This window comes from Triticum urartu, chromosome 1A (genome assembly GCF_056163025.1).
Source record: "Triticum urartu cultivar PI428250 chromosome 1A, HENAU_Tu73, whole genome shotgun sequence".
NCBI classification, from domain to species: Eukaryota; Viridiplantae; Streptophyta; class Magnoliopsida; order Poales; family Poaceae; genus Triticum; species Triticum urartu.
Window position 1 is genome coordinate 374591322 of NC_141873.1, and position 15413 is coordinate 374606734.

Here is a 15413-nt window from a genome sequence, read left to right on the forward strand (position 1 = left end):
TCGACCGAACGTGATGTGTGGATAAGAGTTCTTATAAATGTTCTAAAAAAAGGATAAGAGTTCTTAAAAAGGAAGTGATGTGTTTCTAAAGAAAAAAGGAGTGACATAACCCTAAAGAAAGTGATGTGTGAATATTTGAGGGAGCTCTACTTTGCCACCTTAACTTTTTTTAGGGTTGATGTAACAACTTACGACATCTCTAGCCCATTCAAGAGTTAAGTATCGAGAAAAATATATGCTAACCCAACAAGTCAAAATTTAACGAAGAGGGAAAGAAGAGCAAATAAAAACTTGTAGACACCAAAGTTCTTATGTATCTTTCGGGAACGAAGCAAAAAAAAATCAGAGAAAGAAGAGAAGAGCAGGCCTTGCGTATATGCTAAGGTCACACTTATCTTTATATGGTCCGAAACCATTTCATTTTCTTAATTTCTCATAGTAGTGCCCTTCCATCAAAACCAGTAAACATGAGCCATCGCTGGTAATCTTTTGTACCATATATAGTGCTACCATTTAAAAAAAATATAGTGCTACCAATTGTCAGAGTTCCTCAATGCCAATGTGGGACAGGACCAACACTAACAAATTAATGATCAAATGATAATCATGATGAATCTTTTTTTTCAGAGAACATGCAATGAACTAAGCCAAACGGATCTATTCATGTTCAATTGATGGCGCAGTTACATAAATCATTTGAGCAGCTACAGGCATATGCATCATAATGTGTATGGAAAAATCACAATACAAATATCATCGATATACACCCAATAAATTAACTACCACATTCCCCTAAAAAAAACTACCACATTCAGCATACATTCAAATGGGCTAAAAGGTTTTTGTTTTTGGTTTCTTGAGAAAAAGGCAACCAAACATGGTTAAGCCACCCACACAATTTGTCTTCTATTTTCTCCTTGTGCTTACTCCATCGACCATATGTCTATCAAATGTGGCAAGATTTTATCTAAAATAGCCGTATGGTTGAGAGAAACTTGGTGTTTTAGTTTCAAGTTTAATTTTTTGATTCAAAATTCAACCTGCACAAAAAATGCAGCAAATCGATAATAATCCAGTGATGATTATGATCAAATTGTAGCTAAAACTGACATGTGATGGGAGAGAAATCTGGTGTGTCAATCTTCTGCCCCGCCCCGAGTATTCATTGATTCATCTTCCCTTTTATGGACAAATGCTACACGTACGGGGATAATCCATATGACTCAATACAGTACTAATTTTATTTTTATCATATCAAAAAAAATTATGTTGAAAAGAAAAAATTATAGATCCAATGCCACATTTCGTAAAAATTAACGATACATGTATAGGATACACTCAATGTGTACGAGCTTGTCCAACAGGTAAGTTGAACAACTCGCACATATCCTAAACTGGACGCTGCTGACTATCCGTCTCACCCCCGTCCCCCGTCCCCCGTGCCGCTCCCGCGAGCGGCCCGGGCGGAACCCTAGATCGTCGCCGCCGCTCCCTTTTCTCGCCTTCCTTCTCCCTCGCTGCCGCCAGGGGACGCCGCCGGGCAAAGCCCGCGCGTGCGTCGGTGGCGGCTGGGCTCCCTCCCTCCTCGTGAGGCTCCTGGGCGGCGCGGTACGGCCGGCCCTCGCGGCGGCGCTCGGCTCGGCGGCAGGTCGGGCCGCCGACGGATCTGAGGGGCTCCCCTTTGGTGGCGCTGCGGCGATGGCGGCGGCGTGGTCTGCGCGGGGCGGCGAGGCGCGGGCTCCTCCTCCTCCCGATCTGATGGCGCCGCAGTGGCGTCAGCGCTCGGGTGTACGGCGGGGTCTGCAAGGGTGGTCGGCACGAGACGTCTTCCTCCCCGATCTGATGGCTCCACGGTGGCGCCAGTGCTCGGGCGGCGGTTGGCTTCGGCAAGTGGTGGCGGACGTTGGGCTCTCGGTGGCGCTCCGGCATGTGCAGGCGGCGGCGGTCCCTGTGCGCGGTCGGCAGTTCCATCTCTGACCCGGACGGCGCGGGGGATGGCGGCGGCCCGGCGTGGCCGGCGATCTGGATGCGGTGGTGCCGGCGGCTCGCTGATCTACCGGTACTCCAGGGTCTGCCTGGTGGTGCTGGTGGTGACGGCGGCCCGTGCACGAGAGTTGGATCCCTTCGAACTGATCTGGGTGAAAACTTGCCTTCGGCTTCTGCTAAGGTCGGCGATGGCGGCGCTATCTGCGTCGTTCCTTTCTTGAAGGCATCACCGTGGAGAAGTTCAAGGCCACTCTCTGCTACCTCCGGGGGAAACTCTAGATCGGATGATCGGATGACGGCGGCGCTCTGGTGTCATTCCTCCCTTGGGGGCGTCATTCTTGGAGGTACACACATGATCGAGGGACCAGAAGACGGATTCTTTGGTGGAGCGGTGCTTCATCCTACACACTAATGGCGACGGATCTTGACGGTGTGGTGCAGTGCAGATTCGGAGTTCGCTGTGGAAGGATGGACTCGGGAAGGAGGACGACGCTGTCGGGCGTCGTGGTGGCATCGATGGCAGAGAGACCTGACACGGTACATGCAACAGTACAACTCTGAAAATGGATTGGTGGCAGATGGCTGCGGCGGCCTCATACCCGGCAGGCGTCCTGGTTGAGGAGTGCGCCGGACTGATAGGTGCCCCTGTTGGGGAACGTAGCAGAAATTCAAAATTTTCCTACGTATCACCAAGATCTATCTATGGAGAGACTAGCAACGAGGGGAAGGAGAGTGCATCTACATACCCTTGTAGATCGCTAAGCGGAAGCGTTCAAGTGAACGGGGTTGATGGAGTCGTACTCGTCGTGATTCAAATCACCGATGATCAAGTGCCGAACGCACGGCACCTCCGAGTTCAACACACGTATAGCCCGGTGACGTCTCCCATGCCTTGATCCAGCAAGGAGAGAGTGAGAGGTTGAGGAAGACTCCATCCAGCAGCAGCACAACGGCGTGGTGGTGGTGGAGGAGCGTGGCAATCCTGCAGGGCTTCGCCAAGCACCACGGGAGAGGAGAAGAACTTGGGAGAGAGGGAGGGGCTGCACCAAAGGCATAAGGGGTGTCTTGAGAGGCCCTCCTTCCCCACTATATATAGGGAGCCCAAGGGGAGGGGGGCCGGCCCCCTCAGATCCCATCTGAGGAGGAGGTGGCGGCCAAGGGAGGTTTCCCTCCACCCCAGGCGCATGGGCCCTAGGGGGAAGTGGCGCCCCAGCCCACTTTGGGCTGGATCCCTTCCCACTTCAGCTCATGGGACCCTCCGGGATAGGTGGCCCCACCCGGTGGACCCCCGGGACCCTTCCGGTGGTCCCGATACAATACCGATGACCCCGAAACTTGTCCCGATGGCCGAAATAGGACTTCCTATATATAAATCTTTACCTCCGGACCATTCCGGAACTCCTCGTGACGTCCGGGATCTCATCCGGGACTCCGAACAACATTCAGTAACCACATACAAACTTCCTTTATAACCCTAGCGTCATCGAACCTTAAGTGTGTAGACCCTACGGGTTCGGGAGACATGCAGACATGACCGAGACGACTCTCCGGCCAATAACCAACAGCGGGATCTGGATACCCATGTTGGCTCCCACATGTTCCACGATGATCTCATCGGATGAACCATGATGTCAAGGACTTAATCAATCCCGTATACAATTCTCTTTGTCTAGCGGTACGATACTTGCCCGAGATTCGATCGTCGGTATCCCGATACCTTGTTCAATCTCGTTACCGGCAAGTCTCTTTACTCGTTCCGTAACACATCATCCCGTGATCAACTCCTTGATCACATTGTGCACATTATGATGATGTCCTACCGAGTGGGCCCAGAGATACCTCTCCGTTTACACGGAGTGACAAATCCCAGTCTCGATTCGTGCCAACCCAACAGACACTTTCGGAGATACCTGTAATGCACCTTTATAGTCACCCAGTTACGTTGTGACGTTTGGTACACCCAAAGCACTCCTACGGTATCCGGGAGTTGCACAATCTCATGGTCTAAGGAAATGATACTTGACATTAGAAAAGCTATAGCATACGAACTACACGATCTAGTGCTATGCTTAGGATTGGGTCTTGTCCATCACATCATTCTCCTAATGATGTGATCCCGTTATCAACGACATCCAATGTGCATGGTCAGGAAACCGTAACCATCTATTGATCAACGAGCTAGTCAACTAAAGGCTTACTAGGGACATGGTGTTGTCTATGTATCCACACATGTATCTGAGTTTCCTATCAATACAATTATAGCATGGATAATAAACGATTATCATGAACAAGGAAATATAATAATAATCAATTTATTATTGCCTCTAGGGCATATTTCCAACAGTCTCCCACTTGCACTAGAGTCAATAATCTAGTTCACATCGCCATGTGATTAACACTCACAGGTCACATCGCCATGTGACTAACACCCAAGAGTTTACTAGAGTCAGTAGTCTAGCTCACATCACCATGTGATTAGCACTCAATGAGTTCTAGGTTTGATCATGTTGCTTGTGAGAGAGGTTTTAGTCAACGGGTATGAACCTTTCAGATCCGTGTGTGCTTTACAAATCTCTATGTCATCTCCTAGATGTAGCTACCACGTTCTATTTGGAGCTATTCCAAATAACTGTTCTACTTGGAGCTATTCTAAATTGTTGCTCCATTATACGTATCCGGTATCTCTACTCAGAGCTATCCGGATAGGTGTTAAGCTTGCATCGACGTAACCCTTTACGACGAACTCTTTTACCACCTCCATAATCGAGAAAATTCCTTAGTCCACTAGTTACTAAGGATAACTTTGACCGCTGTCCTGTGATCCATTCTTGGATCACTCTTGTACCCCTTGACTGACTCATGGCAAGGTACACTTCAGGTGCGGTACACAGCATAGCATACTGTAGAGCCTATGTCTTAAGCATAGGGGACGACCTTCGTCCTTTCTCTCTATTCTGCCGTGGTCGAGCTTTAAGTCTTAACTTCATACCTTACAACTCAGGCAAGAACTCCTTCTTTGACTGATCCATCTTGAACACCTTCATGATCATATCAAGGTATGTGCTCATTTGAAAGTACCATTAAGCGTTTTGATCTATCCTTATAGATCTTGATGCTCAATGCTCAAGTAGCTTAATCCAGGTTTTCTATTGAAAAACACTTTCCAAATAACCCTATATGCTTTCCAGAAATTCTACGTCATTCTGATCAACAATATGTCAACAACATATACTCATCAAAAATTCTATAGTGCTCCCACTCACTTCTTTGAAAATACAAGTTTCTCATAAACTTTGTATACACCCAAAGTCTTTGATCATCTCATCAAAGCATACATTCCAACTCCGAGATGCTTACTCCAGTCCTTAGAAGGATTGCTGGAGCTTTGCATACTTATTAGCATCTTTCAGGATTGACAAAACCTTCCGGTTGTATCACATACAACCTTTCCTCAAGAAAAACGTCGAGGAAACAATATTTTGACATCCTTTCTGCAAGATTTCATAAATAATGCAGTAATCGCTAATATAATTCCAACAGACTCTTAGCATCGCTACGAGTGAGAAAAGTCTCATCATAGTCAACTCCTTGAACTTGTCGGAAAGAACTTAACGACAAGTCGAGCTTTCTTAATGGTGACATATACCATCATTGTCCGTCTTTCTTTTAAAATCCATCTGTACCCAACAGCCTTACGACCATCAAGTAGTTCTTCCAAAGTCTACACTTTGTTTTCATATATGGATCCTCTCTCGGATTTTATGGCCTCGAGCCATTTATCGGAATCCGGGCCCTCCATCGCTTCTCCATAGCTCGTAGGTTCATTGTTGTCTAGCAACATGACTTCCAAGACAGGATTACGTACCACTCTGAAGTAGTACGCATCCTTGTCATCCTACGAGGTTTGGTAGTGACTTGATCTGAAGTTTCATGATTACTATCATAAGCTTCCACTTCAATTGGTGTAGGTGCCACAAGAACAACTCTTTGTGCCCTGCTATACACTAGTTGAAGTGACGGTTCAATAACCTCATCAAGTCTCCACCATCCTCCCACTCAATTCTTTCGAGAGAAACCTTTCCTCGAGAAAGGACCCGATTCTAGAAACAATCCCTTATTGCTTTCGAATCTGAGACAGGAGGTATACCCAACTGTTTTGGGTGTCCTATGAAGATGCATTTATCCGCTTTGGGTTCGAGCTTATCAGCCTGAAACTTTTTCACATAAGCGTCGCAGCCCCAAACTTTTAAGAAATGACAACTTAGGTTTCTCTAAACCATAGTTCATTCGGTGTCGTCTCAACGGAACTATGTGGTGCCCCATTTAAAGTGAATGTGGTTGTCTCTAATGCCTAACCCATAAAATATCGTGGTAATTTGATAAGAGACATCATGGTATGCATCATATCTAATAGGGTGCAGTTATGATGTTCGGACACACCATCACACCATGGTGTTCCTGGCTATATTAGTTGTGAAACAATTTCCACAATGTCTTAATTCTGTGCCAAACTCGTAATTCAGATATTCATCTCTATGATCATATCATAGATCTTTTTATCCTCTTGTTACGACGATCTTTCAACTTCACCCTGAAATTACTTGAACCTTTCAATAACTCAGGCTCGTGATTCATCAAGTAAATATACTCAACATCTACTCAAATCATCTGTGAAGCAAGAACATAACGATATCCACTACACGCCTCAGCACTCATTGGACTGCACACATCAAAATGTATTACTTCCAACAATTTGCTTTCTAGTTCCATTTTACTGAAACCGAGGCTTTCAGTCATTTTGCCCATGTGGTATGATTTGCATGTCTCAAGTGAAAAAATCAAGTGAGTCCAAACGATCCATCTGTATAGAGTTTCTTCATGCATATCTACCAACAAACATGGTTCGCATGTCTCAATCCTTTCAAAAACGAGTGAGCCCAAAGATCCATCAACATGGAGCTTCTTCATGCGTTTTATACCGATATGACTTACGTGGCAGTGCCACAAGTAGGTGGTACTATCATTACTATCTTTTGGCATGAACATGTGTATCACTACGATCGAGATTCAATAAACCATTCATTTTAGGTGTAAGACCATTGAAGATATTATTCAAATAAACAGAGTAACCGTTATTCTTCTTAAATGAATAACCGTATTGCGATAGACATAATCCAATCATGTCTATGCTCAACGCAAACACCAATCTCAATGGTAGAGGGAGCTTGCGATGCTTGATCATATCAACATTGGAAACACTTCCAACACATATCGTCAGCTCACCTTTAGCTAGTCTCCGTTTTATTCCGTAGCCTTTTGTTTCGAGTTACTAACACTTAGCAACCGAACCGGTATCTAATACCCTGGTGCTACTAGGAGTACTAGTAAAGTACACATTAACACAATGTATATCCAATATACTTCTATCGACCTTGCCAGCCTTCTCATCTACCAAGTATCTAGGGTAATTCTGCTCCAGTGGCTGTTCCCCTTATTACAGAAGCACTCAGTCTCGGGTTTGGGTTCAACCTTGGGTTTCTTCACTAGAGCAGCAGCTGAATTGCCGTTTCATGAAGTATCCCTTTGTTCCCTTGCCCTTCTTGAAACTAGTGGATTCACCAACCATCAACAATTGATGCTCCTTCTTGATTTCTACTTTCGTGGTGTCAAACATCGCAAATATCTCAAGGATCATCATATATGTCCCTGATATATTATAGTTCATCACGAAGCTCTAGCAGCTTGGTGGTAATGACTTCGGAGAAACATCACTATCTCATCTGGAAGATCAACTCCCACTTGATTCAAATGATTGTTGTACTCAGACAATCTAAGCACAAGCTCAACAATTGAGATTTTCTCCCTTAGTTTGCAGGCTAAGAAAATCGTCGGAGGTCTTATACCTCTTGACGCGGGCACGAGCCTGAAATCCCAATTTCAGCCCTCGAAACATTTCATATGTTTCGCGACGTTTCAAAAACGTCTTCGGTGCCTCAACTCTAAACCGTTTAACTGAACTATCACGTAGTTATCAAAATGTGTATGTCAGATGTTCGCAACATCCACAGACGATGCTCGAGGTTCAGCACACTGAGCGGTGCATTAAGGACATAAGCCTTCTATGAATCAATGAGGACAATCCTCAGTTTACGGACCTAGTCCGCATAATTGCTACTATCAACTTTCAACTAATTTTTTCTCTAGGAACATATCTAAACAGTAGAACTATAGCATGAGCTACGACATAATTTGCAAAATCCTTTTGACTATGTTTAGGATAATTAAGTTCATCTTATGAACTCCCACTTAGATAGACATCCCTCTAGTCATCTAAGTGATTACATGATCCGAGTCAACTAGGCCGTGTCCGATCATCACGTGAGACGGACTAGTCAACGTCGGTGAACATCTTCATGTTGATCGTATTTTCTATACGACTCATGCTCGACCTTTCGGTCTTCTGTGTTCCGAGGCCATGTCTGTACATGTTAGGCTCGTCAAGTTAACCCTAAGTGTTTTGCATGTGTAAAACTGTCTTACACCCGTTGTATGTGAACGTAAGGATCTATCACACCCGATCATCACGGCGTGCTTCGAAACGACGAACTGTAGCAACGGTGCACAGTTAGGGGAGAACACTTCTTGAAATTTTAAAGAGGGATCATCTTATTTACTACCGTCGTTCTAAGCAAATAAGATGTATAAACATGATAAACATCAGATGCAATCAAATAGTGACATGATATGGCCAATATCATATAGCTCCTTTGATCTCCATCTTGGGGCTCCATGATCATCTTGTCACCGGCATGATACCATGATCTCCATCATCATGATCTCCATCATCGTGTCTTCTTGAAGTTGTCACGTCATCTATTACTTCTACTACTACAGCTAACGGTTAGCAATAAAGTAAAGTAATTACATGACGTTTAAGTTGACACGCAGGTCATAAATAAATAAAGACAACTCCTATGGCTCCTGCCGGTTGTCATACTCATCGACATGCAAGTCATGATTCCTATTACAAGAACATGATCAATCTCATACATCACATATATCATTCATCACATCCTTTGGCCATATCACATCACATAGCATACCCTGCAAAAACAAGTTAGACGTCCTCTAATTGTTGTTTGCATGTTTTACGTGGCTGCTATGGGTTTCTAGTAAGAACGTTTCTTACCTACGCAAAGACCACAACGTGATATGCCAATTGCTATTTACCCTTCATAAGGACCCTGTTCATTGAATCCGATCCGACTAAAGTGGGAGAGACAGACACCCGCCAGCCACCTTATGCAACTAGTGCATGTTTGTCGGTGGAACCGGTCTCACGTAAGAGTACGTGTAAGGTTGGTCCGGGCCGCTTCATCCCACGATGCCGCCGAATCAAGATAAGACTAGTAACGGCAAGCATATTGAACAAAATCAACGCCCACAACTACTTTGTGTTCTACTCGTGCATAGAATCTACGCAATAGACCTAGCTCTGATGCCACTGTTGGGGAACGTAGCAGAAATTCAAAATTTTCCTACGTATCACCAAGATCTATCTATGGAGAGACTAGCAACGAGGGGAAGGAGAGTGCATCTACATACCCTTGTAGATCGCTAAGCGGAAGCGTTCAAGTGAACGGGGTTGATGGAGTCGTACTCGTCGTGATTCAAATCACCGATGATCAAGTGCCGAACGCACGGCACCTCCGTGTTCAACACACGTACAGCCCGGTGACGTCTCCCATGCCTTGATCCAGCAAGGAGAGAGTGAGAGGTTGAGGAAGACTCCATCCAGCAGCAACACAACGGCGTGGTGGTGGTGGAGGAGCGTGGCAATCCTGCAGGGCTTCGCCAAGCACCACGGGAGAGGAGAAGAACTTGGGAGAGAGGAAGGGGCTGCACCAAAGGCATAAGGGGTGTCTTGAGAGGCCCTCCTTCCCCACTATATATAGGGAGCCCAAGGGGAGGGGGGCCGGCCCCCTCAGATCCCATCTGAGGAGGGGGTGGCGGCCAGGGGAGGTTTCCCTCCACCCCAAGCGCATGGGCCCTAGGGGGAAGTGGCGCCCCAGCCCACTTTGGGCTGGATCCCTTCCCACTTCAGCCCATGGGACCCTCCGGGATAGGTGGCCCCACCCGGTGGACCCCCGGGACCCTTCCGGTGGTCCCGGTACAATACCGATGACCCCGAAACTTGTCCCGATGGCCGAAATAGGACTTCCTATATATAAATCTTTACCTCCGGACCATTCCGGAACTCCTCGTGACGTCCGGGATCTCATCCGGGACTCCGAACAACATTCAGTAACCACATACAAACTTCCTTTATAACCCTAGCGTCATCGAACCTTAAGTGTGTAGACCCTACGGGTTCGGGAGACATGCAGACATGACCGAGACGACTCTCCGGCCAATAACCAACAACGGGATCTGGATACCCATGTTGGCTCCCACATGTTCCACGATGATCTCATCGGATGAACCACGATGTCAAGGACTTAATCAATCTCGTATACAATTCCCTTTGTCTAGCGGTACGATACTTGCCCGAGATTCGATCGTCGGTATCCCGATACCTTGTTCAATCTCGTTACCGGCAAGTCTCTTTACTCGTTCCGTAACACATCATCCCGTGATCAACTCCTTGATCACATTGTGCACATTATGATGATGTCCTACCGAGTGGGCCCAGAGATACCTCTCCGTTTACACGGAGTGACAAATCCCAGTCTCGATTCGTGCCAACCCAACAGACACTTTCGGAGATACCTGTAATGCACCTTTATAGTCACCCAGTTACGTTGTGACGTTTGGTACACCCAAAGCACTCCTACGGTATTCGGGAGTTGCACAATCTCATGGTCTAAGGAAATGATACTTGACATTAGAAAAGCTATAGCATACGAACTACACGATCTAGTGCTATGCTTAGGATTGGGTCTTGTCCATCACATCATTCTCCTAATGATGTGATCCCGTTATCAACGACATCCAATGTCCATGGTCAGGAAACCGTAACCATCTATTGATCAACGAGCTAGTCAACTAAAAGCTTACTAGGGACATGGTGTTGTCTATGTATCCACACATGTATCTGAGTTTCCTATCAATACAATTATAGCATGGATAATAAACGATTATCATGAACAAGGAAATATAATAATAATCAATTTATTATTGCCTCTAGGGCATATTTCCAACAGCCCCATACCCGGCAGGTGTCCTGGTTGGGACCTCAGGTTTTAGATGTTTAGGTTTGGCTGTGATGTCTGTTTAGTATTAGGCCCAGACTATCTGCGCCCTTTCATCAATTGGATAGGTGTAGTGACAATTATTGCTTAGATGGTGGTTTTAGTCTTACTGTTGTATAACTTTGTAAGATCTTGTGATAATAATTAATAAAGTGACTATATGCATCACCCAAATACAGAGACCGGGGGTCATCCTCATACCCTAGAATGGATGTAAAGCCAAACAAATTGCTTCCACGCCGAGAAACGATATGATCTGATTTTACTGGGTTAGCTACTACCATAAATTTATTCTGCAACAAAATTAGCCCTAAGTCAAAGGATCATTGCCCTTTTAATTGATTTTCTCGTTTCCCTGTAGTTAGTTATTTAAATTAACAAGTCTGTCCTTCTCGCACGAGTTCTTCATTGGATTTGTTTAACTGAACGGAAAAATCCAGATCAGCTAGAATACCTTTTAAAATTCTTTGAACAATGATTGAGTAATACATCATTTCACCCGGAAAAAAAACAGCCTTTACCATTTCTTCATCACTAATCCATAGAAAAAGAAGAGATGCAGTGTATGGCACAACCCCAGTTGCACCAACAGACCAAGCAGGAGTTCAGGTTCAGTGTATGTTGCTTAGATTCCCGGCATCTTTTAGCTCCCGCCATGTAAGATTCCGGTCGATCGGAATTTGAAACCCGGCGACTAATCCGTGGAACGCATTTGTTTACGTGATCCGGAAGGAGCAAGGCCGAGCTCTTGAGAACGAGGCTTGGATCGAGTTGACCAATGGCTCCGTCGCCTACTTGCACCACGTCGCTGTCGCGCACTGCTGTGCCGCCCCGTCTGGCTTTCTCCTCCCACGGCGACGCGCCACCGTCCCCAAAGTCGCCTCCTCATACTACAAGGCTGCAAGCACATAGCTGTTGCCGCCCGCCCTCTCAGCCGCGCGAGACATCGAGCTCCACGTACGTACGGGGCGATCGAGGAGGATCAGCTGGCTAGCTCGGGTGGAGACGACCGGTGGATGGAGGCTGCGGCGGCGGCGGAGGAGAAGGTGTTCGTCGCGGTGCCGGCGGAGCCCAGGGCGGGGCAGTCGACCCTGGCGTGGGCTCTCCGCCATCTCTACGGCGGCGCCGGCACCACGATCGTCGTCACGCACGTGCACGTCCCGCCGCAGATGATCCCCATCAGTACGTGCGTCGTGCGTTCCTTCATCTCCGAGTACATCGTTGAGCTCTGCTCTCCTAGCTACTGCGGGTCTCATCACATGTTTGTTTTGATCCTCTCCTAAAATCTCAGTGGGGGTCAAGTTCCACGCCGATAAGCTGAGCCCCGAGCCGGTGCGCGCGTTCAGAAGGGCGGAGCGCGAGAGGGCCCACGAGATGCTGGACGACTACATCCACCAGTGCTCACAAATCAAGGTGCCATTTGCTTAATCTCTTCATCCTTTCGAGAGAGAAAAAAGCTCCCCTTCTTCTGTACTATAATGTGCACAATGTCTGCAAATTCCAGGTGAAATGCGAGAAGCTGGTGATCGAGCAGGAAGACGCCGCATCCGGTCTCGTCGAGCTCATTCGGCTCCGTCGGATCACCAAGCTCGTGATCGCGGCCGCCGAAGACAAGCACTACTCGAAGTATGATGTCTGTCAGGGCAGAACTCTGTTTCTTGCACATACAGACATGCTCTGTGTTTTCTTTCCTTTCCTTTTCCGTTTGGGGTAGGAACAGGGAGTTCTGAAACATGTAAACTTCCACGTTTATAATTTTTCATTTCCGGTTTCAGAAAGCTCGACAAGCCTGTGTCCAAGACAGCGACAGAAATAATGGAGAGAGCTGATCCATCATGCAAGATTTGGTTCGTCTGCAAGGAGCAGTTAGTCTGCACCAGGTAAGCTTTTTTAATCTGATTTGTTACTAGTAGCTTTCCGATTTCTCGTGGCTAATGCATTATGGATGGCAGAGTTCCAAATATCACAGACTCTCTTACGAATTTTATATCAGTAAATTGACTCAGTTATGCATTGCAGGAGCAAGGAAGTACAAATTGCACCATTAACTGTTGCTGCACCTTTGCTCCCTAGTCCTGGCCATGAAGCTCAGCATTTGCAATCTCCCCAGGAAGAGGTGCATCAGATCATGCAATCTCATCTTCTAATTTCCAGCACCTTTTTTTTCTTTCAAAAATGACAGGATTCATCATCGTGCTTCTTAATTCATTGTTTTTTTTAACGTTTGTAGGGTGACACCGAGATGGAACCGAGTTTCGACGATGAGCTCGAAGAGGCACGCAAAGCGGTCGGGGAGCTGATGAGAAGGGCTCTGAAAGAATCCTGCAGGCGCCAAAAGGCAGAAGAAGAAATGGCCACATCTCTCCAGAAAGTAACTCCTTGATCAGAATTTGTATCAGAACCAAAAAGAGCTTCAGTGCAAAATTCAACTTGCATTGTATTTTCTTCAGAGTTTGATCGGAGCTTTGAACCTTGCAGGCGCAAGAACACGAGCAGCTGTACCTTGAAGAGGTGAAGAAGAGGGAGGAGCTCGAAGCAGCCCTGGCGAGAGCAGACAGAGAAATCGCGCGGCTACGACAGGCAATCCAGCAAAAACACGACCGGGGAGGCAGTCACGGCGAGATCGATGCTTGAACAGCACACGTCGTCACAGGCGACGACGCGACAAAACCCAGCTTCGGCGCCGCAGCCGCCGCCGGGCAATTTCAGAGCAGCGGCGGGGTAAGCCGACGGAGCCTTTTCCGTGGTGAAGGGTGATGGCAATGCCGCAGTGGTGGAAGAGAGCTGGACACTGCTCAGCAGGAGGACTGGGAAGGTGCCCGATGAGGACGGGGCGCCGATGCGGTCAGCCGCTGGCTCGCGCGCTCTGGGTTTTGCGCCGCGGCAGTGCTCTGTTTCCTTGTGACTCGAATGCAGCGAAGGCGGTACCGTGCTCATTTTGGTACCTACGCAAGTACAGCATATACTCACCAGGCTAAACGCTGAGAGGGCAGGGATTAGGTGCAATTTTACTGTTTAGCGTGCGAGGACAGAAATTAGGTGCAGTTTCAATGTCCTCAAATGTTGTTGTTTCTGTTGAAACCAAAATTTTAAGATACATTCCTACGATTGATTAGTACAGTATAACATAAAAAAATTCATCTATTCCCTTATTACCTTCAAGATTTAAGCATATTATAATCCCCTTCCTTGTTTCTAGAAGCAAGAAGTCATAGTATCCATATACTCCCTCCTTTCCGGTTTATAAGACTTATCTCAAAATTTTAGTTTTTTCATTTTATAAAGCTCAATTTGATTGTTCCCCATCACATGTTCAGACTTCAAGGTGCATTAAATCATTGCATGCAAGTATTAAGAGAAAACTAACCAATACATGCACTTTATGCATGCATGCGTGCATTGCAATTAATGCATTCGTAAACATAATTTTTTGAGGAAAACAAGAGCATTAATTGGGTGCTTTTACAAACTATAAAAAATATTCCACCACTCATCATCTATCTTGGTTGGTAAGATTTTTGAATTGAGCCTTAGGCTAGTCATAGTGGGAGTAACTTAGATAGTAACATAGCGCACTTCAAGAAATTTTTGCTTATGTGGCAAGTATTTAATGTGAGGTGGTAACATAATACTTCCTCCGTCATGGTTTATAAGGCACGCTTGGAAATTCTCTAGGACCTAGGTGGTTATCTATTGGTTGTGAGATGGGCTTAAAAATAGCATTCACACTACGCATGCATATAAAAATAGTATACGGAGTACTAATTAGCTACTAGAAATAAATGCAATGCGCCCTAAACCTTGTCTATTGTGGAAACGCACGCAAATTTAACTATGCCTTCTAAACCGTGACGGAGGGAGTATGTACTGTAATATAGCGCTTCCTAAGACAAGATGAGTCTACAAGCTAATAAATGAATCCATCTATGACACTATTATCATGTTACTTTGCATTATGAAGGTAGTAACTTAGACTAGTGTCATGCATATGACACTAGTCTAAGTTACTTCCCACTATGACCAGCCTTATAAACCGGAAAGGAGGGAGTACAATCATTGACATCGTCTTACCTTGCAAGAGTTAATACTCGTTTTTTTAAACACCATTTATTGTAATTAATTAACAAAAGATTATTGCAATCATTCATTATAAAATTAGCCACGCAAAGCGGAACA

General features: G+C 46.0%; 1 protein-coding gene across 1 annotated transcript; it reads left to right on the forward strand.

Annotated features, from left to right (window-relative positions):
* Window positions 1-11875: 11875 nt before the first annotated feature.
* LOC125533832 (U-box domain-containing protein 33) lies at window positions 11876-14381 on the forward strand. The gene is made up of 7 exons (XM_048697173.2): window positions 11876-12419; window positions 12529-12650; window positions 12742-12863; window positions 13013-13117; window positions 13257-13353; window positions 13468-13608; window positions 13716-14381. The coding sequence occupies exons 1-7, from the start codon at window positions 12254-12256 to the stop codon at window positions 13869-13871; spliced, it is 909 nt and encodes a 302-aa protein (XP_048553130.2). The 5' UTR covers window positions 11876-12253; the 3' UTR covers window positions 13872-14381.
* Window positions 14382-15413: the final 1032 nt, after the last annotated feature.